The 27,279-nt window shown below is 42.8% G+C and overlaps 1 protein-coding gene across 1 annotated transcript in view; it reads left to right on the top strand.

Moving 5' to 3' along the window:
* The window catches only part of c1qtnf6b (C1q and TNF related 6b), a 74,754-nt gene that overhangs the window by 31,918 nt on the left and 15,557 nt on the right, over positions 1 to 27,279 (top strand). The window contains exon 2 of the mRNA XM_084318982.1: positions 23,525 to 23,722. Within this exon, the coding sequence (XP_084175108.1) occupies positions 23,536 to 23,722 (187 nt within the window). The 5' untranslated portion in view covers positions 23,525 to 23,535. The remainder of the gene's footprint in view (positions 1 to 23,524; positions 23,723 to 27,279) is intronic.

The raw sequence follows: 27,279 nt of genomic DNA, 5'->3' as shown, positions 1-27,279 counted from the left end.
ATTGTACATGAGTAGAAGTTCTTAAGGATCTTCTGACTGACTTGGAACTTCCTTAGGCGCCTGAGGAAGTAGAGGCGTTGTCGTGCCTTCTTCACAACACTGTCAATGTGTGTGGTCCATGTCAAGTCCTCGGATATGTAGGCTCCGAGGTACTTAAAGCTGTTGACTCTCTCAACCGTCGATGCTGAGGGGGCTGTAGTCCTTGACCCCCGACCTCCTGAAGTCCACAATCATCTCCTTTGTTTTGCTGACGTTCAGGGAGAGGCTGTTTTCCTGGCACCATCCCGCCAGGACCTTGACCTCTTCCAGGTAGGCCCTCTCGTCGTTGGCAGAGATCAGGCCCACCACCACTGTGTCGTCAGCAAATTTGATGATTGTATTGCTACTCCGCTGAGCCACACAGTCGTGTGTGTACAGGGAGTAGAGGAGGGGACTCAGAACACAGCCCTGGGGGGCCCCTATGTTGAGGGTGATGGATGCAGGGTTCGTACGGGTGCTGGAAATCCTTGAAAATGCTTGTATTTCAATGTGCTGTTTTCAAGGTTTTAAATGTGCTTGAATTGTGTATAAAGTGCTGGAAAGTTATTGAAATTGTAATTGCACGTTATACTTTAATAATAAATCGCTATCTGACTGAATAGTTTGGTTTTTAGACAAAGAAATAAAATAAGTCGGAGCGACTCGCGAGCCTATTTTTGCTTTCGCCTTTCACGCAAAATGAAATGTGGCTCGGCTCGACCCGTAGTGTTTTTACCTGTGCCATCTGAGAACAGCGCGCGTGTGTGTGGTCAAAATGCCGGGAGGCTGCCGTTTTAATGAGCTCTGGTTCGGAGATATCAAATATAATTCATGGTTAAAAAGAGGAGAACATCCTCGAGTAGCCGTGTGCAAAATATGCAGAAAGGATTTTTACCATGTGGGAGTCTGCACGTTCGAGCCACGTTGAATGGTGAGCCACTGAGCCATGGGTGTTATTAACGTGTATCGGCCTGGCTCGCCACCTGTCTCCGTAAATGTTTGTTATAAAAATACCACTTCAATAATCGAAATAGTCAAGTAACAGGCAGAATACACTATTGGAATTACAAACTCGTGTTTACCGGACTCTGTTTTTCACCACAGTGTTGTAGCATGTAGCATAGCTTAACGTTAGGCAAATCAATGTTAGCTAATTTCCTTTCATGTATTTCAAAACACAAAAACTGGTTGTGTATTGAAATGGTATTTTATTTTTATAACGGAACATTTACGGAGACTGGTGTGAAACTGGTGTGGAGCAGTTGTAGGTTGGAACGCAGTAACGTACTGTCTACCTGTATGTCGTGTATGTTATGATGAATTGAAAATGGGGGACCCTGATGTAAACAAGACGAAAGTCTTTCTCTGGTCTGCATCCATTTAACAATTGTGTGTATTGAGCCGTACTGTATTGTACCCATTCTGCAATCTGTTAATAAAGTTTTCAATCAAACGTGACGAGCCAGGCCAATTTTAGCATGTTTATTTATGGAATATGCAATCTAACAGCTAACGTGAACTTTACAGTTAATTACATGGATAATAATGTTAAGGTAGTTAGTTCATTCCAGGCCATCATTAGGCTCTAAAATTCATAGGCATTAGATGTCAACATTAAACAATAAACACTCTTAAAGTTAAGTGCAACCAGTGAGATTAAATTAATAAAACACTTTGTTTTATTTATAACATGCTGCTCCTTTTTATTTAGGGAAGAAGCATCAAATTCTGATGAAAGCACGTCTAAATCCAGGTCCTGCATTAGTGGATTATTTCCAGCAGACAAGCAATGCATCAAGCAGCACAGCTACATCCACATCAACAACCAGCAGTGTAGTGAGAGCCAGAGCAACCAGTGGAGTAGCTTGCAGTGGAGTTGATTAATTGATTGATTGATTGAAAACTTTATTAACAGATTGCAGAATGGGTACAATACAGTACGGCTCAATACACACAATTGTTAAGGGGATGCAGACCAGAGAAAGACTTTCGTCTTGTTTACATCAGGGTCCCCCATGTTCAATTCATCATGACATTTATGATATACAGTACGTTACTGCATAACAGATCGGCTCAGCCAGGTTATATATGATGCCAAGTCTACATAATTTTGGTTGTTTAGCACAATAACATCTGATTTAATGTGATGGAAGAAGTGAAATAATCATTTTGAATAAATATTTAATTTACCACAGCCGCATAAGATGCTGGAAAATCTTGAAAATGCACCTTGAAAATGCTTGAAAAGTGCTTGCATTTTGCCTTGGAAAAGGTGTACAAACCCTGTGGATGAGGAGGTGCAGTTGCCTGCTCTCACCACCTGGGGTCTGCCCGTCAGGAAGTCCAGGACCCACTGGCAGAGGTCATAGTTCAAGCCCAGGTCCCTGAGCTTGGCTATGAGTATGGAGGGGACTATGGTATTGAATGCCGAGCTGTAGTCGATGAATAGCATTCTCACATAGTTCCCCTGCCTCTTGTCCAGGTGTGATGCTGCTGTGTGCAGCACATGGGCTATGGCGTCCTCCGTGGACCTGTTGGGGCGGTATGCAAATTGCAGGGGGTCCATGTTGATGGGGAGGGAGGAGCAGATGTAGCCCTTTACTAGCTTCTCAAAGCACTTCATGGCTATGGAGGTGAGAGCTACAGGGCGGTAGTCGTTGAGGCAAGCAGGCTTGGATTTTTTGGGTACAGGGATAATAGTGGACTTCTTCAGGCAGGTGGGGATGACAGCCTGTTCTAAGGACAGGTTAAATATGTCAGTGAATACCGGGGCTAGTTGGTCGGCACAGACTTTTAGGACGCGGCCGGGGTTGCCGTCCGGACCTGCTGCCTTCCTGATATTCACTTTTTTAAAGGTCCACCTCACCTCATGCTCTGTTACCCTGAACACTGAGTCTCCATCAGCAGCAGACCCCCCCCCCCCCCCCATTGCCGTGGCTTGTGGGCTGGTGTTGTTATTACCAGCATCAAACCTCGCATAGAAGGTATTGAGGTCATTTGCTAAGGAGATGTCACTGTTCAGTTTGAGGGAGGCGCCTTTATAGTCTGTCATCGTTTTGAGCCCCTGCCACATAGCTCTAGAGTCAGCTTGTTCAAACTGGAGTTCAATTTCATCCCTGTAGCGCCGTTTGGCCTCTGTCACTGTCCTCCTTACGTTGTATCGCGCCACCTTGTGGTCATTCATGTTGCCTGCCACTAGGCCGTCGTTGTATGCTTTGGTGCGCTCTCTCAGAGCTTCACGGACGGATTTGTCTACCCAGGGTTTTTGATTTGGGTAAACTCTCATTTTGGTAGTGGGGATTGTTTCTTTCACCAAAGTACAAACATAGTCCAGCACTGTCTCCGTGTAGACATTAATGTTATCTGTGTCGCGGAACACGTTCCAGTCTGTGCAGTCAAATGCAGCCTGGAGCGTCTCCTCTGACGTCAAATCCCATTTCTGCACCTCTCGCGAGACTACAGGAGTGCTTTTGATTCTCTGTTTGTACTTTGGTGAAAGGAAAATGGACGCGTGATCTGATTTACCAAAGCCACTATCAGAATGAGCCTTGTAGCCACCCTTAAATTGCGTGTAACAGTGATCTAGGATGTTACCGCCTCTGGTGTTGCAAGTCACATGCTGATAGAAGTCAGGTAATACCTTTCTCAGATTGGCGCTATTGAAATCACCCAGCACTAAAATGGCGGCGTTAACGTTCGTCGCTTGTATTCTATTTACCTCGTCGTGGAGTCTGGAGAGCGCGACGTTGTTACTGGCTTGCGGTGGAATATACACTCCGATCAGGACGATCGCCGTTAACTCCCTCGGGAGGAAGAAAGGACGACACTTGATGGTTATATATTCCAGGTCTGGGCAGCAGTGGTTGGATAATTCCTTCACGTTAGTTGGATCGCTCCAATTGTTGTTAAACATGAAGGCAATACCTCCTCCACGTTGTTTGCCGGACTCTGCTGATCTGTCCTTGCGGTGGATGAAGAAGTGTTCGGCCGGTTGTATGGCGTGGTCTGGGACGTCCGGCGTCAGCCACGTCTCGGTGAAGCAGAGAACGTTGCAGTCTCTAACGTCTCTTTGGTATTGAATCCTTGCTCGGATATCTTCCAGTTTATTGTCAATTGATTGTACATTGGCTAGCAATATACTGGGTAGTGGCGTTCGGTGTCGTCTGGATCTCAGCCTGTTACGGATCCCAGCTCTCTTCCCACGCCGTCTGGTTCCTTTGTTCCTGGGGTCGGGATCTGGTCCCATTTTCCTGAGAATCTCCACAGGCCATTGTTGCGGTTCGGAAAGCTGATCCAGTGAGTAATCCAATCGGTAAGTTTCCCGTAATCCGATGTCTATAAGTGACTGACGGTCATACACATTAAATGCACCTACTGTTGGTACAGACAAAACTCTTAAAACTATAAATATTAACAAAAGTAAGCACAGTCTCGACGGAGCGAACAGAAAGGCAGCCGGTCGGAGCAGCGCCATACTACGTGTAATTAATTAATCTAATTAACGCGATAAACTGACAGCCCTAATTATTATGCCAAATGATTAGGGCCTATTAAACTTTTTTTTCTTTTTTTTTAATAACTGTATTTATCAATTAACAAGTCCTCGTCTGCACCTTCCAAGTCCGAATGCAATCAATGCTCGAGTCCAAGTCAGAGTCATCAGTGCTCAAGTCCAAATCGAGTCATGAGTCCTGCAAATCAGTTGAGTTCTAGACTCGAGTACTACAACACTGATGTAAATATATTGTATGTATGTATTAGGGATGCACGATAATTATCGGGCCGATATCAGCAATTATGACGTCATCCCGATAAACTCGATAACGTTATTAATAGCTCCGATAATATAATATATTTTTTTGTAAAAAAAAAATGCAGTGTGGGTGAATTGGAATGAAGTGCGTTTGTTTTGACTAAAGTCTCCTCCCGTTTTGTCAGTACAGTACGTTTTACACAAATCCAGCGCTCCCTTTCTTGGCTGTGACGTAGCCACGCAAGTTAACGTTAACAACAAAGATGGCCGCGTCGGTACTCGGAGTTTCAGAGAAAAAAGATCGCTTGCTATTTGTAATAAATGCAATGCAGACGTTCCACAAGGAGGGAAAATGGCAACAACTTGCAATACATCCAGCCCGACGGGTCATCTGCGGCATCACCACCGCCACGACGGTGTGTTATTGTGTTAACTTAGAAGCCCACGACGACGCGAGGAGCTAAGCAAAGCTAGCCCCTTTCGTGGCTGTGATGCAACCCTTGGTTGAATACGCAGTCACTTATTTCTCCGTAGTAGCCAGGTTAATTTGCACCACCAAGGACTGCTTAAAAGCTAGCGGCTTGAGCCCTTCTGCGGTTCCCTCGGTCTTCGACAGACAGACCGGCGCATGCAGTTCAGCGTCGCGGAGCATTTAGCCTGCTGGCTACCTAGCTCCACTTCAACCAGCATCGGGAGCTCCAGCAGCTTGTCGATGTGCTAATAGCCTCAGCAAGCAAACGTTAGCTGGCTCCAGCAGCTTGTCGATCTGCTGGAGCCAGCTAACGTTAGGTTGCTGAGGCTATTAGCACATCGACAAGCTGCTGGATCTCCCGATGCTGGTTGAAGTGGAGCTAGGTAGCCAGCAGGCTAAATGCTCCCGACGACATCAACAAGCTGCTGGAGCCAGCTAACGTTAGCTTGACTGGTTGCTGGCTAACTAATGAAGCTACTCGTCCCGGGAGATAACTGCGCTGGTTGTTGGCTAACTAATGTAGCTACTCGTCCCGTGAGATAACGGCGCTGCCTGGCTGGTTGTTGGCTAACTAATGTAGCTACTCGTCCCGTGAGATAACGGCGCTGCCTGGCTGGTTGTTGGCTAACTAATGTAGCTACTCGTCCCGTGAGATAACGGCGCTGCCTGGCTGGTTGTTGGCTAACTAATGTAGCTACTCGTCCCGTGAGATAACGGCGCTGCCTGGCTGGTTGCCCTTCTGTCAAACTTCTTTAATTTAGCAAACGACTCGTCAATAGGTACAAGCATGCTCGCGCCGTCGTCGCGGGCCCCCAACACCGTGGCGGTGGTGATGCCGCAGGTGACCCGTTGTTGTGGTGGTGATGTGAGGTGGTGATGTGTCCACTCAAAGCCTCTTTTTCAAGGCTCCGCTTTGAAAAAAGAAGAACAAAAAGCTTCGAGCGTCTTAGGTTGGATGCACCACAAGCTGTTGACGGATTGTGAATTTTCATTTGGAAAAATAAATATGGTCACTTTATCAGTCAAAACTGTTGTCTTGGCTTTTGTTTCTGTTGTCTGGTTAGGTCACATTTAAGTTGGTGTTAAGTTATTGTCCTGGGAAGTCTTTTTATGTATTATTATTGTATTGTGATATGTTTTGTTTCATGTTGAAAAAAAAATTTGTTGATAAAAAAATATATATACATTAAAAAAAAATTATAATACAATAAATATCGGTTATCGATATCGGTTATCGGCTTGAGGAGCATAAAGTTATCGGTATCGGTGTCAAAAAAGCAATATCGTGCATCCCTAGTATGTATGTGGCCAGCAAATGATCATATGCAAATACCGCTCAATGCATTTCAGGAATGCAGGCAGCTGATACCATTTGCAGACGTTTGGCGATATCTGCTGTCACTTCGATACAGTGGCACTCGGTTTGTGGTGCTCAACAAGCCATTAAATCAGTGCTAGCCTTAAAGGAACACGCCAACTTTTGGAGAAATTTGCTTATTTGCCATCTACACCGGAGTTAGACACGCAGATACATAACCCTTTCTTCTCCGTGCATGCAGTAGGAGTAGGAAGACTGATTGATTGATTGATTGATTGATTGATTGATTGATTGATTGATTGATTGAACATTTTATTTACAGATTGCAGAATGGGTACAATACAGTAGGGCTGGGCGATATGGCCAAAAACGTTATCGCGATAAAATTATTTTCATATCACTCGATATCGATAATTATCGTCGATATAATTTCTGTCAAGTTTAATTAACTTCTTATGCCCGGCGCCGACGTTCTTCTACGCAGTAAACACGGCCCAGTGCATAGATTATTATATTCCACCAGGGGGCAACCTACCGCCACTGGATCATTATGCATTATAAGAATGGAACTAACAGTTAGCCAGAGCAAGCGGTGCATCCCACGACAATGTACTAACTATCACCCTAAAATACTCCGTTCCGCCCCAATACATTGCAACGACGTCCACCGCATACCCCACACTACTCTAACCGTTACCATCAAAATTCACGCCACACACCCACTCCGCACGTAAACTATAAAATAGCGGCGTGCAAGCTAATGATCCTAGCCAGCCTTGTTTCCAATGTACTAACTATCACCCTAAAATACTCCGTTCCCCCCCAATACATTGCAACTAGGGATGCCCCGATCACGTTTTTTGCCACCGATACCGATCACAGATCGTCGTGAGCCATATCGGCCGATACTGATCCGATACCGATCGTTTTTGATTAAAAGAAATTAAAATTTATTTTATATAATTTTTTTTTATAAAATATATATATTATATAATTAGACTTGTACTTGTATTATCTGCAAGACATCGCCACCACGCAACAAGCTCCACTGTCTGTGTGTACTCTAGTAGCCTCCAGCTACGGCCAGGATTCTCCGGAGCTGCACCTGGACCCTATACTTGAGTAGCCTCGAGCTACGGCAAGGATTCTCCGGCACTGCAGCTGGACCCTAGTATTGGTATAAAGTTAAATCACATTAACAAGCCCTCAGCTCGAATACGCATCGAATCAGTGTTATAAGACTTTGATATCAGGAGCTATCTGTAGCTACTGCTAGCCGGATATATAACGTTAATACAACGCCTCAGTGAATTATTTAGTTCAATGGGACATTTCGTTTTGAACAGTGAACTAGCTTGCGCTAACGTGAGCTAACAGCTAACAGGTATCATACACTCTACTAGACGTTGTGGTAGGGCTGGGCTATAAAACGATAACGATAACTATTGCGATAAATTATTTCCTCGAAATAAACATGAAACGTGGTCGCAAAGTTTCGATATATCGATTTTCCAAGCTTGGCTCCGTTCAGCCTCGGCTCAGCACACTCACTAACCAACAACCAACGTTACGTGATGACGTGCTTACGCACAACAGCTAACAACCAATCAGTGAAGGAGATGGCCGAGAGCGAAGTAAACCCGGAAGGAGGTAGGACTCACTCAACAACAAGGCTTGCTAGGCTAATTAGCTTGCACGGCGATGTTTTATATATTTATGTGCCGAGTATGTGTGTGGCGTGAATTCTGAGGCCACGTTTATAGTAGTGGGGGTATACAGTGGACGTCGTTTCAATATATTGTGGCGGAAGAGAGTATTTTAGTGTCATATTTTAGCACATTGTCATGGAATACACCGCTTATCAACAACAAGGCTTGCTAGGCTAATTAGCTTGCACGGCGATGTTTTATATATTTACGTGCCGAGTATGTGTGTGTTTTGAATTCTGAGGCCACGTTTATAGTAGTGTGGGGTATACAGTTCGTTTCAATATATTGTGGCGGAAGAGAGTATTTTAGTGTCATATTTATTGTCATGAGATACTCCGCTTGTCGGCTAACTGCTAACGTGCGCGGACTGATGACGACATCAACTCGACTTGAGACATTCGCAGCAGCATAAGAAGTTAATTAAACTTGACAGACATTATATCGACGATAATTATCGATATCGAATTATATGAAAATAATTTTATAATTTTATCGCGATAACGTTTTTGGTCATATCGCCCAGCCCTATGTTGTGGAGCGTTTGTTTATGTCAGGAGCTATCGGTAGCTGGCCGCCTAGATACCGTTCGGTTAGACAATGCCTCATCATGTATTAAACTAAAAGGGAATAGTTGACTGGGTCATTTTGTAACGGTAGCTAAGCTAACGTTAGCTCAGGGAGGCCGACACGCCGTCCTCCCGTGTCTCACTAGACTAGACCCGTGTTTACATGCGTGCGGGAGGGGCTGGACTCGAGAGCAGACGCCGCACCACCGGTGTCTGAGACAGAACTCAGAACTCAGACAGAGATCAAAAGAATGACATCATCAAGGCATGTAGATTTATAATATTTTTACTTAAAACTAGGCTACTTTTGCGTATAAAGTCATTATATTCCAAATAAAATAAGTCCCGAGACTCGTGCTGCTGCCGACTTTAAATCAAATAGGTGTCTGTGGGCAGTCGCCCGACATTAATAAACAACAGTCTGTTATAATCACATTTTTATGAGCTAACGAATTCCGTTATATTGGACATTTGTATTAATTATATCAAGCGAAGAACTGAGAAATTTGGCAGAGAGAGACGGCAACATTATCGTGGGTTTGCGTGACGACTCTCTCTCTCCACCTCCCAATGACTTATTTGCGAGAGTATGTCGATGCAGAGCAGCAGATTCAGCTGTTATTGGCTCTTTTCTGGGGACCGCACAGCAGCGCCCCCCACCCAACATTGAATTGAAAATGGCTGAATTGGAGTACTGCTGGAGTACTGCATTGTGCTGCTGCTGCTCCGGCTCTGCAGCTTCACAAAAGTTCGCACACCCAGCACCAAGCTCTCGCTGACAACGTCGTTGTCATTATTAGAAGCAACGATGAAACAAATGTAATGATTGTTTCGTTCATCGCATAGGCTATTTAATTTTAGCCTATTTTAATACAATTCAAATAATCAAATTGTGCTTAGACTCAGGGAATTATTTTCACCGGACATTAAGACCGGAGAGATTAACTCTTTCACTGCCACGCCTGGTTTTCCGTTTTACCGCTTGAATGCCACCATCGGCGCCAATGTTAACGTTAATATCGCCTAATCTATGTTTTAAATTATGGCTATGTGTCTAATCTGCCCATCGCATTATCAAAGACTATTTTCCAGTCAGTGCTGTGAAGACAGATTGTTTTTTTATCGCGTTGTTTCCATTTCAGAGCAGTTAGAAAAGCCCCCGTTTTGATATAAAAAACAGCTCATTCTGGAGCATTCTATGAAAATCGTCTTTTAGTGGAATATTCCACAACGTTGATATTCGTCGGCCTTTTTATGAATCGTTTTCAAATAAAAGCTAGATGATCAATATTATACGTGCACGCAAGCACATTACGGCCGCGCACTGATAATCGCTCCGTTGATTACCTCACAGAGTTTTACAGTGAAACCGAAAGAAGACATTTCACAAAACAGCTTATAACTTCATCAAACTTACTCCGATTATCCTACCACTGATAACATAGAGTCCTTACCTGACATCAGATGGTATCCAACTGGTATATTCCAATTCCTGATCACCATTCGAAAAAATCGATACGTGTATGGATCCAACGCGACACAGTAGATCTCTATGATCCACGGGGATCTGAGGCTCCAGAATGAACTCTGGTAACCCCGGCTGGATCAGTGAACTGGAAAATGTGGAGTACCGGATTTTTTTCCCCATTCATTTTCATTGAGTCCATTCCAAAATCACTTATGTCATCTGGGAGACGACAGGGGGCGCTTTTTTCCACAGTGATCGTCGGCGCCCCTCGGCTATACTCGGGTAGGCTCGGGTGATGCAATAATTTTTCAGATCGCAAAAAAAAAAAAAAAAAAAAAAATCCGAGAAATCTCGTGAGTGGCTAGCAACCACCTATAAAAAACACGAGAAATCTCGTGAGTGGCACTGAAAGAGTTAAATATGTCGGACTTCAACAGATTTTGCCGGTCAAATACCGGTAATTACCGGCTAACGGAAACGCTGACTGCTACATCTAGACATTTATGACACCAGATCTACAAATACAGTACTGTTTGTGATACAAAAAGGGTCTAAAAAAGAGAGTATATACATTTGAGGGGGAAGAAACTGTACATTGGAGGAGGTTGGGTAGGTGGGGTGGGGGGTTGGGTAGGTGGGGTGGGGTGGGGGTACCCGCACCGTTAGCCTAGCTTAGCGTCATTCACTGGAAATAGGTTCGTCCAGCTAGCCTAGTTCCCAACAGTCACGAAATACACTCCAAATACAACTCCAAAACTTTCCTGTAAACATGTTGTGACCTGTATATTTACCATTTGGTTCATTACAATTGAATTTACCCAAGCATAGTAACAGATACAATATTTCCGACACTGGGAATTAGGGATGCCCCGATCGATTGGCCACCGATCGCTATCGGCCGATAATCAGTATAAATATGCGATCTGTGAATTCCGATAATGAGTCATATTCGCCGATCGCGGAAACCGATCAAGCGGAGATCTCACTCGCTGTCTGTCTCAGACACACAGGACCTGCAAACTGCCGCTGCTCCTCCTCCCTAGCCCCGCCCGCACTCGTGTACAGTTTGTAAACACAGAGGAGGAGGCTCCTCTGCTCAGTCTATAGTGCATTTGACCTGAGCTAACGTTAGCTACCTAGCTATCGTTACTGTTTAAACAAAATTACCCAGTCAACTATTCACTTTTAGTAGGCATTGTCTAACGGTATTTAGCCGGCTAGCTACTGATACAGGGCTCGAGACTAACGATGTCCCGTCGTCCCGGGGACGATCAAATATTGATTTGGGACGAACAGAAATCTTTGCTGGGACGCAACCGGGACGGAGAGGATATTTTTTTTCACAGGAAATGTCAATTGGCCGACTGTCAGTGCGCGCATATATTGCTGTCAAATGGTGAATGTCTCGTGCTGACTAAGTTCACTGAAGTCTGAACGTAGCGTGATTTGCCAAATCCAATGACTATCTCCGCCTCCCAACGCAGCGATACGCTAATCCAGCATCAAGTTCCTACCCACCTCTCCTCAGCCAGTCGCGCTGCAGCAGCGTCACACCCCAAATGACTCTTGCATCGAAAAAGAAAAACGTGTTAACAGGTGAGGGAAATCTCTCTTACCTAGGCTTTCTCCACTGGTATTTAACCCTGGTTGACACAGTGAATGACAGCTGGTAATTGACAGTCGCACGGCACGAGACCACTGTACAAGAACCGCGGAAAGATCAGAATGTTATAAAAAAAAAAAAAAAACGCGCGCTATACTGTGGCAGGCATCCTCTCAGTGAAGAGAGCACCGCAAACATGCTGCGCTATTTGAAGAGGATAAACACAGACCCAAAATGACCAACAGGGAACTGCATCCAGCAATACTACCCCTGAGTCTAAGGTGAGGACACATTTAAATCACAGAAGTGTAATGTTAGTCTATTGGAACTGTATACAGTTATCGACGCGTTCTAGTTATAGCTGCTTATTGCTAGCTAACGTTACTGACTAACGTATCAGACTGCCACTGATTAATCTATAGTTCACACTATTTTATTCTTATTTTTAATATTATTATATTGTTATTCCTATTTTAGTCCTATTGACCTAAATGTTTATTGTTGCTCAATGTGAGCGATACATAGTCTGCTCTGTAGTGCCGAATTTCCCTCGGGATTATTAAAGGATTTCTATTCGATTCTATACTAACATGTAATGTTACTACCATTGCGAGTTAATTGGCATAACGTTACATTTATCTAAACGAACGCGGAGAAATAGACGATAGGCAAACTTCACTTCAGCTACACAATGAATCCATATTCAGTGAGGAGGGCCCGCTGGAATTTAGCAGCAATTATCAATATCGACCAGGAGGACAGCGCGATCTAAGGGATTTTCAACCATAAACACACATTTGTAATAACAAAAAAAACTAAAACAAAATAAAATACATTTAAATATATTTTCCTATGGAAGGAATAATCAACATGGCTCCAATTGGTTGACTATAACAGCACCGTGACCAAATATCTCTATACTAGCACCTTGTTAAACACTTTTTTTTTATATTTATTTTTAATCATAATTATTCTTGTGAAATCTTTCCACCATGGGAGTCTTTTGACTAAATCAATTTATTCTCCCCTTCTCTGAATGGTGTTTCTTATGGCAATAACAACTATAGACGACAAAACCAAAGTAAAGAAACTACATTTGATTTTTGGGACGGTTACATTCACTTTGGGACGGTTAAAATTGTATTTCGGGACGGTTCTGGGACGGTGGTGAAAAAAGTTAGTCTGGAGCCCTGTACTGATAGCTCCTGATATCAACAAATGCTCCAGCAAGTCTTGTAGTGCATGTTGATACCTCCGTTAGCTCGCGTTAGCTGACGTTAGTTCACTGTTCAAAACGAAATGTCCCATTCAACTAAATAGTTCACTGAGGCGTCGTCTTAACCAGGGCTGTACGTTAACTTTTTTTGCACATAGCACTGGTGCTACAGAGGTTTATAGTTTTGTAGCACAGGCCAAAATCTTGTAGCACAAGTATAAAACGTGTTATATTTGTAACAGTCACAAATGTGCCTATTGTATTTGTGTTATTTAGTTGCAATGCCATGTTTGGCTGTCATTTAGTATATCGCCATGTGTTATTATTACTATGATACTCTCATATGCTATTTTCAATTAATATCATAAACAACATAAGGAATATTAGCATAATTTTGAGTGGACTGAAGGAATGAGTCAGCGTTAATAGTTTTAAATGCAAATAATTTATTGAAACATAGAAGTGGGGTCGGTTGGGACACACACACACACACACAATGGGGGACCCTGATGTAAACAAGATAAACGTCTTTCTCAGGTCTGCATCCCCTTAACAATTGTGTGTATTGAGCCGTACTGTACTGTACCCATTCTGCAATCTGTTAAATAAAGTTTTCATTCATTCATTCACACACACTGTTTCAACTCACCACCCCCGCATCATATTGTAGTCTAGTCTGTCTTCAAACTTCCACTCCTCTCGAAACTTGTTTATATTTGAATATCAACATTATCTGTCCATCCTCAGTTTACTATAATATACTCCTGTCCTGACTAGTGACTTCATCATCTTTCCAAACGCACGCACGCACACACACACACAGGGAAGGGGAGAGAGTGCCCCCCCATTTCCCTTTCCCCAGTCCACACTGTGTCTGCTGGCTCTGCCTGTGATCAGGATTAGCTTGTTAGCTTGCTAACGTTGTAGTGATTGTAATGGTACATAAACGTTAATTTCGGGCGATGTGCGCATAAAGGAATGGCGACGGTGCAAAGCATGTAGATGCATTTGACCCGTTGCGAGAAAAAAAACCCACCACGGACTTATTTCGGGACGTGTAGGCGCACTGCTGTGTTAACGCAGCAGTTCAGTGCGCACCAACCGAGTGAACCGACCAACGCGCTGCTCTGCTTGCAGAAGGCGCACGGATAGGGCGGATATGACTCGTCGAGTTGTCACAAGAGTTTTTTCAAAATAAGATTATCATATGCACCTGAACGTTGCTAGCTTTCGGAGCCTAGCTGGAGCTGCGCGTGGGCAGAAATGAGACCCGCTACAGGATTTTCAAAATAAGAGTATCTATATGAACCGAATCCCTATCGCACCAGTGCTACTGAAGTAAATCCATCCATCGCACAGACCGCTGTTGCTGTAGCACGTGCGATATATATGTCGCACTGTACAGGCCTGGTCTTAACGTTATATATCCGGCTAGCAGTAGCTACAGATAGCTCCTGATATCAATGTCTTATAACATTGACTCGATGCGTATTCGAGCTGAGGACTTGCTGAATGTGATTTAACGTTATACCAATACTAGGGTCCAGCTGCAGCGCCGGAGGGTCCAGCTGCAGTGGAGCTGTTTGCAGATAGCGAGCATTTTGACTTGTTGCGTGGTGGCGATGTCTCGCAGATAATACAAGTACAAGTCTAATTATATAATATATATATATATTTTATAAAAAAAATAATAATAATTATATAAAATAATTTTTAAATTTTTTTAATAAAAAATTATCGGTATCGGATCGGTATCGGCCGATAGGGCTCACGACGATCGGTGATCGGTATCGGTGGCAAAAAACGTGATCGGGGCATCCCTACTGGGAATACATTCCCTGAGGTTCATAGATGTCCCTAGATACCAATAACATGCAAATGGACCTTGTAGAAGTGGAGCAATCTTCCATTTACTTGGGTATGTACTTTTAGGCGAATTTTCGGAAAATATGGCTAGGGTTTAAAGGAACACGCCATCATTTGGGAAAATTAGCTTATTGTCTTCTCCAGAGAGAGACAAGAATATTATAAAATGGGTGGCTCAAATCACGGTATAATGAGCATATATCCACAGCTATGATTCTAATTCCTTTTCACAAAATCATGGTTTAATCAGTATCACTCCGCGTCTGAAGTGTTAGCCTTGTTAAATGAGATTGGAGGAGATTGGGGAATCCAGATTGGGGAATCCCTCACGTCACGGCACGCACGTATGCCCATATATGGACCAAGAGGGGTTCAAAATGTCCATTAACGTCATCTGAATCAGATGGATAAAGCGATGGTTCTATCCAGATTATTTGATTATTGATATGTCCATTAAATTTATTAATCTAGCTACTAACTGCCTGGGGAGATAGATTACAGATAAAGGAATATAGCAGGACGATTGGTTACGATAGTTAACCTCACGTTGAACAGGGATTCCCAGTTAAACTGGCCACCAACCCCAGTCCTGCCGCAGCCACTCAATCTCTGAAAAACTTCGAAGCAAATTTACAAACATGCGTTATTTGACCAGATTAGGGGCGTGGTCTAAAGATGTCATTGAAGATCTGGGCAGTTTCTGGGACATACACACTGTCGACCACTGACATGACATGTGCATATATCTAGTTGATTTAATGTAATAAATGTATTACAAACATACATTATTCATTACATTTAGCTAAATCGTTGTCCTCCTATTCTCTCTCTTTAATCTGCTCCTCATCTGTCATCCCTCTCTCCCAGCCTGATGATGTAACACATGATGTCAAGTTCCCAAACTGCCAAACTCTATTACCCCATGCTCTGTTTGTCTGTGTGTGTGTGTGTGTGCATGTTTGTAGGTATGTGTGTGTGTGCATGTTCATATGTGTGTGTGTTTGTATGTGTGTGTGTGTGTGTGTGTGTGTGGTATAAAGTGACGTGTACATGTGTGCGTGTGTGTGTGCATGTTCGTATGTGTGTGTGTTTCTATGTGTGTGTGTGGTATAAAATGTGGATAGTGATGTGTACATGTGTGTGTGTGCATGTGTATGTGTGTGTGTGGTATAAAGTGTGGATAGTGACATGTGTGTGTGTGTGTGTGTGTGTGTGTGTGTGTGTGTGTGGTATAAAGTGTGGATAGTGACGTGTACATGTGTGTGCATACATGTGTGATCTTTCCTTCACCATGACGGGGCAGCAGCTTAATTGACTGGTTAATTGAAACCACATGTGCAGCGTGGCTCAAGCTGACAGAGACAGAGGAAAAGCAATCCAAGCGCTTGACTGTGTGTGTGCACGTGTGTGTCTGTGCACATGCATGTCTGTGTGAGCGAGAGATAGAGAGAGAGGCAGAAAGAGATATGGCGTGTAGAAGGTCACTAGGTTAAAGGTAGAATGTGTAATGTGTAACAGCGACCTCTTGGCAAACGATGACAACATAGTACTATGCTTTGTTTGTTTATGTTTTTTGTTTTTGTCTGATGTGTGGGTTGGAGTTAAGTGGGTATAGGGGGGAGGGGTTGCTACTGCTGGCCACACCTCAGGCTCTACCAAGAGAGGTCTGGAGAAATTTGTGCCTTTTGTGCCTAGAGGTTGCTGTTTGATGGCATTACAGATTGTACCTTTAAAGCCACTGGAAACCTAAATTCACAATAGCCTTCTAACTACTATGTCATGTAGGTTATTATGTACATAATAGTAGGCATCGAAAACATTATTTGAAATTTGTTTCAATACAAATTTGAAATATTTTCATTTAAAGTCGTAATAGGCAACTTCGGAGAAATTAGCTAAAGTAACCTTACCTGCCCAGCAGAAATAGAGCATGCTCTGCGTCACTTTTAAAGCCTGTGCACGTGCAACAAAGTAAAAAAAATTGAGGTGGTCTTAGTTTTCCGAATACCGGAATACCACTTGGCAGGCATGTGATTGGTTGCTGATGCAGGGAGCTGTTGTTTTTGGCCAAGATGTTTTTTTGGCCTGCCAAGTGGTGTTCCCGGGATCGCATAGATTGATTGATTGATTGATTTTTATTGTGGAGTAAAAGACAGCATCCAAGGGATAAAAACATGAGAAAGTGCAAGCACTTATTTCCATCATGGTCCCTGATTTTGGACATGGACAGACATCATAAAACATAGAGCATCATAATAAAACATACTAAAACAGAGCATCATAATAAAAACATAGAGCATCATAATAAAACATAGAGCATCATAATAAAACATAGAGCATCATAATAAAACAAAGATCATCATAATAAAAAACAGAATAAAACATAATAGCAACCCCATACAAAAAAAAGCACTTCCTACCCTCTCCTTCCTATGGCTATTCTATGCTTCACTGGCTAGCCATTTCTTTGTGGCACGTCTAAAACTTCCCCCCTCTTCGATGTTTTTCAGGGCCACTGGAAGCTTGTTCCACTCCAGTGCTGCAGAATATAAAAATGTATTTGTGCCCATTAGGGAGTTAAATCTTGGCAGAATAAAATCCGTACTGCTCCTTCTAGTAGAGTATGAATGATTGTCACGGAATCGATTAAAATAATTAGATAGATATTTCGGACCTGTATTTTGAACTATCTTGTGTGTGAGACCTAATTTGATGTGAATTACCCTTTTATTGACCGGAAGCCAGTTTAGTTGCCTAAAGAAAGTTGGCCCTAGGTGAGTGCGTGGAGGTAGTTTAAGGACTACTCTAATTAATTTGTTTTGAGCTGTCTGAAGTTTATTTTTCAGGACCTGTGGAGCGCCACTGAACCAGGAGGTGGCAGCATAGTCAAAGTGACTCTGTACTAATGCGCCCGCTAGCATTTTAAGTGTTGCCTGGTCCAGTAGTTTCCCTTGTCTAGCTAGGAATTTTGTTTTCTGGCAGATTTTAGTGTGGGCTTTTTTAGCCATGGCCTCTCCTGTAAGGTGTTTGTCCAGTATGCAGCCTAGATATACAACAGAATCCTTGTTTGTTATTTGCTTCTCACCTACTCTTACCTTCATTTCAATATCTTTACCAAGCCGTTTCTTTGATCCAAACAGGATGGCCTCTGTTTTTCCTAAATGAAGAGATAGTTTGTTATCTGACAGCCATATCTGCACATTTGATAGCTCCTCACTAAGGGTCCTCTTCACTACTGCCAAGTCCTTATGGGAGACCAGAATAGCTGAGTCATCCGCATAAAGAAAAAGGTCTGATGAACAGGCATTCTTCATATCATTTATGTAAATGAGAAAGAAGAGCGGCCCCAGGACACTCCCTTGAGGCACCCCGCAGGTGATCGCCTTGGCTGAGGAGTAGGTCCCGTTTACATCTACCATCTGAGACCTGCCTGATAGATATGAGGTGACCCAGTTCAACGCTGACCAACTAAACCCAATCGCCTTCAATTTAAATAAAAGGACACTATGGTCAACCGTATCAAAGGCCTTTTGTAGGTCCAACATGATCATTCCACAGAATTTAGGAGAACTGGAGACCACCAGCACATTCCTCATCAAAAAGTACACACAATGTGCAAAACCACCTGCCCATCACAGGCTAGGATATGTTCTTTAAATTCAGCTTAAAGCTGCTGGTGCCTCTGGGAGTCTGCGGGAAACCTTAGCTGCGCTGCATGGGCTTGAAAAGTGATGCAGAGCTTGCTTTATTTCTGCTGAGCAGGTAAACTCACTCTTGCTCATTTCTCCTAAGTTGCCTACTGCAGATTTACGTTTTTGTAAACTTGACTGATATTGGGTTTGAATTGGGCATTGGTTACGCTCTGACATTTATTGTGAAAATTACGGAATTTATGAAGCTTTCTAACCAGTAGGGTCCATTTGACAGATTTGGTAGTTTATTCTATGGCAGCAAATGTTTTTTAAATGGAAAATAAAATGGCACTTGAGCTGGAAGGGAGCCGTCAATCAACCGTGATCTGATCTCGCCCCCCAAGACCTTCCAGGGGAAAGTTCCGGGTGGCCAAATGAGCTGTTTTTGGGCCGGGTTTTATAATATTTAATCATTTATGCCACTTTTCAGAGGCTTTATCAGGCACAGGGAATAATAGTTAATCTGCAATCTGTTAATTAAGCATTACATCACGCGCAGGAGTGGTTTGTGAAAAATAAACCATGCCTAGGGGTGGTCGTTAGACCCCCCCAGGCATGGTTTATTTTTCACAAATCACGACTGCAAGTGGTGTAATGCTTTTATACAACTGCCACATTCATCCAACCATATTGCTATACAATAAACACACATTAATTGAAGATTTATTGAAAAAAACATCCGCCACAAAAAGTAGTTCCCACAACACAAAAAAGAGAAGTTGCCTCCATATGGAAGCAGCTCGGAAGTGCATCCAACCAACTAACACATCCAACTGTCTTTCAACTAAGACATCCAACCAACTAACACATCCAACTGTCTTTCAACTAAGACATCCTTAAGCATTACATCACGCGCAGGAGTGGTTTGTGAACAATAAACCATGCCTAGGGGTGGTCGTTAGACCCCCCCTAGGCATGGTTTATTTTTCACAAATCACGACTGCAAGTGGTGTAATGCTTTTATACAACTGCCACATTCATCCAACCTTATTGCTATACAATAAACACACATTAATCGAAGATTTATTGAAAAAACCATCCGCCAGAAAAAGTAGTTCCCACAACAACAAAAAAGACAAGTTGCCTCCATGTGGAAGCAGCTCGGAAGTGCATCCAACGGATCCAACAAACTAACACATCCAACTGTGTGTTATTGGAATGATTGATTGAACATTTTATTACCAGATGCAGAATGGGTACAATACAGTACGGCTCAATACACACAATTGTTAAGGGGATGCAGACCAGAGAAAGACTTTATGACATACCAGATTTACAATTATGGTTTATTTACATTGATGGTAACATTCCCGGTTATAGTGCAGTTTGTGAAAAGAGCATCTGGGTCGTTATTTTGCCTCTTAGCTGGGACAGAAATCTCAGAACCTTCTGCACCTTCTGCAATGCGCTTTTGTGCAGATGAGCCTGCGAGAACACGGCTATAATTTCGCCTGTTCTCAAAATTTGGGGTCCAATACGATTGCAGGGAAGACTCACATCTATGGCCAGTGACAGACATAATCTCCCTCGATTGGAAGCCTGCATTAGTTAATTTTTGCACAACGGTGCATTCTCCTGTGCATCCCATTCATCATATGTCAGTCCACCAAATAGATCAAAATGTCCAATGTCAAGTTTGTTTTCGTCAATGTCACCATGCATTTCTTCCTTATCTGGCTTATTATCCTGCTGTGCATCCCATTCATCATATGTCAGTGCACCAAATAGATAAAAATTTGCAATGAAATCGGACATTTTTACCAACTTGTGTTTACAAACAAACCTAGCGGGACATCTCGTGAAATTACTGTCATTTTTAAGGAGAGGGAGATTTTACAACGAATGCCATCTAACACCACACTTCCCACGTTGCTTCAAAGCATGTTATTGGTTTGATTGATTGATTGATTGGACATTTTATTAACACTTTGGGTGCCATGGGTTAAATTCATTATCAACCATAGGTTGCCGGCTCTATTTGTCTATGGAGAAAGTCCCCTTCTTTGCAGGGCTATAACTTTTTAAATTCTATTCTATTCTATTCTATTCTATTGCGTTGGGCGATCATCGTAGAGTAGAAATTTTACCATTATGGGATGTCGATTTACCCGGTCCATCTCCAGCTTGTATAATGGTATATACGTCCAAATCATGTTGTTTATCGAGTTATTGGCAATCGATCGCTATGTAGTGTGTCGAGATCGAGTCCCGGAACCTATAGCGAGTGCCCGGAAGTAATATGGTCGACCAGCAAAACCTCTACTGCACTTCCTGTTAAGCGATTGCGCCGATCGGCCACCAGATGGCGCTCCTGAACCGCCAGAGAGCTCAGTGGGTCCTCCTGGTGGATCTCAGGCCAGCGGAGGGGAAATATGAATCCGATCCCAGATTTTTGAAATATTGATATTAAAGACGCTGTAAAGCGTCCTCGGCAACTTGAGCATGGCCGGGAATGACGCTGAAAAGCGTTTCCTGGCAGTTAAAGTGTTAACAGTGAAATTAGTGTCCTTTTGACGAATGGCATCTAACAACATACTTTGCGCGATTTTTATTTTGTTCTACAATGACTCATGACCCATCAATTACATCATCCAACATTGTTTAAAGGACTAAGACATTCGCCGTGACAGAATCGCTTTATATTTAGTCGTTATGACGCTATCAACATATCCATTTGTTAAAGATTATTGTCCGCCATCTTGTTTTTTCCGAAAAATCCGCGCGGCGGAGTGATGTGATTCGGTTGTGGGCGGGTCCTGGGACCAGCAGCGTGGATTGTGACAGATACATACGTGTAAATTGACTTTCAGCCAATCAGAATCGAGAAATTTGAATGCCGTTGTATAAATATATCTCAAGCATGGCTCAAACTTTGAGCTCTGAGAATAATGCTTCTGATGTTTGCACATCCAATAGAGTCGGAGCGTAGAGTCTGAAGTGTAGAGTCTGAGTGTACGTGTATTGACTAGTGGAGGGAGGTGTTTGGATGCCATCTGCAAACTGGAACTTGAATGGTTCTGTGGTGATAACTAATCAAGCAGTGAGAGCAGCTGCTTGTGACAGCTTGTAGGCCTAATGTGTTTAATTTAATTTCAACCCTTTATTTCAACTTGTAAGACGTTGAGGTTACCCTCATTTACTGCGATGACAAGCTTACAAAACAAGACATAGTTTATCTGCAATTTCATACACAATAAATGTTGTGAAGGATCAGATTAAACCGAATATATATATTTATTTATGGATATATATTTAATAGTATTTGTATATCGTTTGATATCCCTTGTATATTCCTTGTACATATACACTGAATATCCCTTTATTCTACTACAGCCCATAATAGTTCATTCTCTTATTGGACAAAAGGACCAGGCGCCAGGGACAAGCCCCTGGCGTTCAAGTTCAAAGGTACCGACGAGACATGCCTTTACTAGCCTCAGCTCCGCGCAGGAATACGGCTACCGAAAGCAGAGCGGCACTACTTGTCCACTGTGCATATAAATATGGCGCAAGAAATGTAGAATTCCTCTTAGTCCTTTACCCTTCTACCCAACTAAGTAACAAGACGTGAAGCCTCACCCCACGATACCGCGTGCGGTGTAGTACGGCCTGTTTGGCCTTAGAATAGCAGTGAGACCTCGTGCAAATTAATAGCTGAATTGCCAGAGTTTGGCACCGTATTTCTATTAAGTAATAATAGTCTATTATGTATGGTGCATCGTTCGGTTAGAGTTCTAAAGTGAGCAGCACCCCCATCGTTTCCTCGCGTTATCTAGAGTCTTAACCAGGTTGGGCAGACCACGCGTGGTGCTTTCATCCGAGGAGTTCTGGGCGAGGACGAGTGGACCTGCACATTGGATTACCTACCCCGACGACTGCTGAGCCCTATACGGCATGGAATATCTATTTGCTTTGGTGCTTTGATTTGTGGAGTGGATAATCGCCAACACCGGTGAGTGTTGGATTTACCCCGAGAGGAGCCAAGGTGAGACGGCGCTCAGACCAGACTGAGGTCGCCTCGCTTCTTCTTCGTTGTGGACCGACAGCGACAGCTACAGCTATCGTCTACAAGAGAGCCCAAGTGTATTCATCTGCGGATCAAGGTTCTACGGGCACTGTGTTCTGTACCTGGACTCTCCCTAGAAATCGTTGACCAGACGGGATACAGCCGACGGCTCTCCTACCCCCCCTACTGGCTTACAACCGGCGGGACCCCTTCAGTATATTATCCAGCTATAATCATTAAGTGACCATCGCTATAATCCCCTAAGAGCCAGGTTGTATACTTGCCTCCTGTGTAACCAGAGATTGGACATTCAGTGTTGATTTGCATACGAGTACTCATTTGCCTTACAAGAGCATTCAATTCAAATCATAAATGTAATAAGTAACTATTATATGTACCCTTTGCTATATATTAAATATTTGACTTATACCTTTGTGTGGACCTGATTTCATATGTGGGAAAGTGTTCATCATACTTAGATATCGTGTACTGTATGGCCAGTAATTAAAGTACATAAAGCGGTAGTGGTTTAATGATACCATACTTATCAATACAGTCAGGGAATTGTACCCCTCAGTTACAATAAAGGAGAAAAAAGAGAAGGAGTCAGTTGGAGGGCACGTTGTGTTATGACACAATATTCCCAGTTTAAAGACAGGTTTACTTAAAGATAGAGGTTCAAGGTTGACTGTCAAGGGCCCAGGCCTGCAAGTGTTTTCAAGGTCATTAATCTCTCTCTCTCTCTCTCTCTCTCTCTCTCTCTCTCTCTCTCTCTCTCTCTCTCTCTCTCTCTCTCTCTCTCTCTCTCTCTCTCTCTCTCTCTCTCTCTCCCTCTAGGTGTGGTAGCCATGTTGGGGGAGTGTTGGTGCCTGGTACTGCTCCTCCCTCTGGTCTGCTGTGTCCCCTCCCCCTCCAGACCCCCCCCCAGGATGTGCAGGCGATGCTGTGATCACCTGGAGCCTCCGTCGCTCCCCAGAGCCACCAGCCCTCCACAGCCGGAGGTCCGCACCTTCATCAACATGACCATCCTCAAAGGTACTGGTGTCTGACTAGTTTCAAAATGTTCCTCTCAGCCACAAGAAGTTGGCTCTAGGGCTGTCTTACTTCGAAGCTTCGTTCGATGAGCATGGGATTCGAATATGAAAATAAAATTAGATTATAAAAAAAAATATATATATATATATATAATATATATATTAGAGCTGGGCATAGATTCATTTTTTAATCTAGATTAATCTACCTGCAATCCTGGAATTAATCTAGATGAATCTAGATTAAAATGGCAAAACAAAATTCAAAATTTCAACAGCATGAACATGTCTCTTCTTTTTGTAATTTCCAGTGTTTCTTTTAAAACCAGATTTATCGTAATTTTCTGTGCCCTTCCTTTGATGCCATTAACATTGTTACACTGATATTGACAGCTCTCTCCAGTGTCAAATCACGCTCTGTCAGTAGTTTCTTCTGTGCACCTTCATTTCTTAATCCACACACAAACCTGTCTCTCAATGTATCTTTTAGTGAATCTCTAAATTCACAATGCTGCTGACTGGTTGCTCACACACCGACTGCTGCAGAAGCAGGTTTCTCAACAAATGCAGTGCAAGCTCAGTGTAACAGTTCCATGAATGAATGAAAACGTTATTTAACAGATTGCAGAATGGGTACAATACAGTACGGCTCAATACACACAATTGTTAAGGGGATGCAGACCAGAGAAAGACGTTTGTCTTGTTTACATCAGGGTCCCCCATTTTCATTTCATATTGCTCCACATTGTCATTAGCCCCTTTCGTGACTGTGATGCATCGAGTGAATCCACAGTCACTTGCTCCTCAATAGGAAACCAACCTAGATTTACCATGAAGGACTGGTTCTGGCCGAACCGTTCGTTATACAAGTATCACAGAGAAATTACAAAGGTACTCACAGTTGCACGAGGGTTTCGAACAGAGATACGGGATGGTGCGCATGCGCTGTGATCACCCAACGGCGGAAATAATGCCGTTTTGAGCAGTTTATAAAAATTATTTAAAATGTTTATTAGCAACGCAGAGCTTTCAAACCATCCCGTATCTCTGTCCGAAACCCTCGTGCACCTGTGAGCACCTTTGAAACGTCTCTGTGATTCTTGTATAACGAACGGCTCGGCCAGAACCAGTCCTTCATGGTAAATCTAGGTTGGTTTCCTATTGAGGAGCAAGTGACTGTGGATTCACTCCGTGCATCACAGTCACGAAAGGGGCTACATTGTCATCAAACGGTCCAATATTTCCAATAACCCAAGCCATTTCTGTTGTAAACACTCACGATAGTCTAGTCGATCCTTCCTTTAGTGTGTAAAGTGGATTTCCTCCTCTTGTAGATGTTTCGCCCGATCAACGTGAGCTAACATGCTAACTCGCTAAGCTAACGTTAATAATGTAAACAAAGCTCGCGACGGACTTCTTCTTTCTTGCATTGCGCAGATTCAGACGTCCTCATCGCCGAATTGTGTTATATCCTGAGGACTTCTTAACCTCACCTGTATAACAATGACCACTACTTTAGTTTAACACATTATTCTGACTACAGCTCCGGTAGTTCAATCACTTCCGGGTACCACAGCTGGGAACTACGGCAAGTATTTAAGGACAATACAGACCCAACGTTGAGAAAAAGATTAACGGCGTCAATTATATTATCGCGCGAGCACAGAAAGACTGCGCGAGCACAGAAAGACTCAGAAGAAGCTTCTATCCCCAGGCCATCAGGCTGCTAAACGAACAATGAACACTACACAACAACAACCATCAAACGCACATAGCACACACATCCACACGCACACACTCACTTTAAACAAACACACTGTAGCACCCACTCCACACACTTTATAGCCAGTGATGCCAGTAACGCGTTACTAAGTAACGCGTTATTGTAATCTGATTACTTTTCCCCGAAAATAGTAATCTAACGCGTTAATCTTTAAAAGCCAGTAATCTGATTGCAGTTACTTGTCCAAGTGGCTGTGCATTACTATTTCGTTACTATCTCATCATAAATTCATAATGCAGGCGGAATGCAGTATTTTATTTCGTTTTCGACAGTCAAAAATACATTTTGAGCTGTTTTTCTTATTTGGGAGTGACGTGGTGTGGCAGTGAAAGGGTTAAATACAAGAATGTGTCCCGCGGCGTGACTGGTCCCTCTGTCTGTGAGTGACTCTGCTTTGGTCCAATCACATTCCCCATACACAGTCTGCGAATCAGAGGCAGAGTAGGGCGGGTCTTCACAGCACGTCATGTGACATATGCGCCAATCGTGTGACAGCAGGGCTCCGTCGTCGGAGAATTCCACCCCAAAACGCTTGGCAAAATTAAAAGTGAAACCGCAAGATGACTTTTGCGGTTTCTGTTCAGAATTCCACCCCAAAACGCTCGTCTAAACGTAGCCTCAGTCACTACTTCACGGCGGAGGAAACAAAATACTGTCTACCGCTAAAAACAGCACATCCAATTGCATTGAAAGCATCTGGAATCACAACACTAGCCGACGCTTCGACTAGGTACAGGAGGGTTGATGGTGGCAGAGCAAAAGCTCTTATTTGCCAGATTTACAGTTAATTTACATGTTAAAGAGAGACTGATTGTATGTTTATAGAGAGACATTTATAAAAACAATTTAATAGTTATAGTTGATATAATTGAATAGTTCAGCCTGCATTTGTTAGATGTGATACACTGGTTTTGTAAAACCACAGGCTGGCTGCTCTAATGCTGTGAGCATCATAGACTGTTGCTTTACCATACTTGATGGTACAGAAGCTGAAGCACTAGTTTAACAATTTACGTTATGTGCAGAGAAACAAGTTAAAAACAATTTATGCACTTTCAATAAAGCGTTTAAAAAAAAACTGTTGGGGGAACGACGACGACTTCGTAACCTAGTTACTTTCAAAGTAACTAAGTTACTCTGATAATCAAGTAATCAGTAAAGTAACTTAGATTACTTTTTAAAGGAGTAATCAGTAATCAGATTACTTTTACAAGTAATCTGTGGCATCACTGTTTATAGCACACACTCACTTTAAACAAACACACTGTAGCACCCACTCCCCACACTTTATATTTATTGATGAAGGATTGCACTGCAACTCGTACACCTTACTGTAAATTGTACCTAAATTGTACCTCATCCCATTTCTGCTTTGCACTATATAGTATTGTACATTAGTACACTGCATAGTATTGTATATTATATGGTAACTCAGTTACGTCTATTCTGCATCGAACATTGTACATATGTCTATACTGAACACTGTGACCTCATTTTCTACTTCTAAATTACATGCTATACTATGTTATTTGATACTATCTTGTCTAGCACAGTCTCTGGAGCGTAACAGTAAGAAGCATTTTGTATGAAAGTATTCTGTACTTCTGTATGACAACTATTAAAGAAACTTGAAACTTGATACTAGTCTCGCGTTAACGCAGCACGTTAACGCCGTTAACGGCCCAGCTCTAATATATATATATATTATTTTTTTTGGTGCTAAATCAACTCTGCCTCTCTTTGTTAATTACAACAAGCAATGCTGTTTGTTATTTAAG

Source organism: Notolepis coatsorum (genome assembly GCF_963971535.1).
Source record: "Notolepis coatsorum genome assembly, chromosome: 7".
Classification (NCBI taxonomy): Eukaryota; Metazoa; Chordata; class Actinopteri; order Aulopiformes; family Paralepididae; genus Notolepis; species Notolepis coatsorum.
This window is presented reverse-complemented; position numbering and strand designations above follow the sequence as displayed.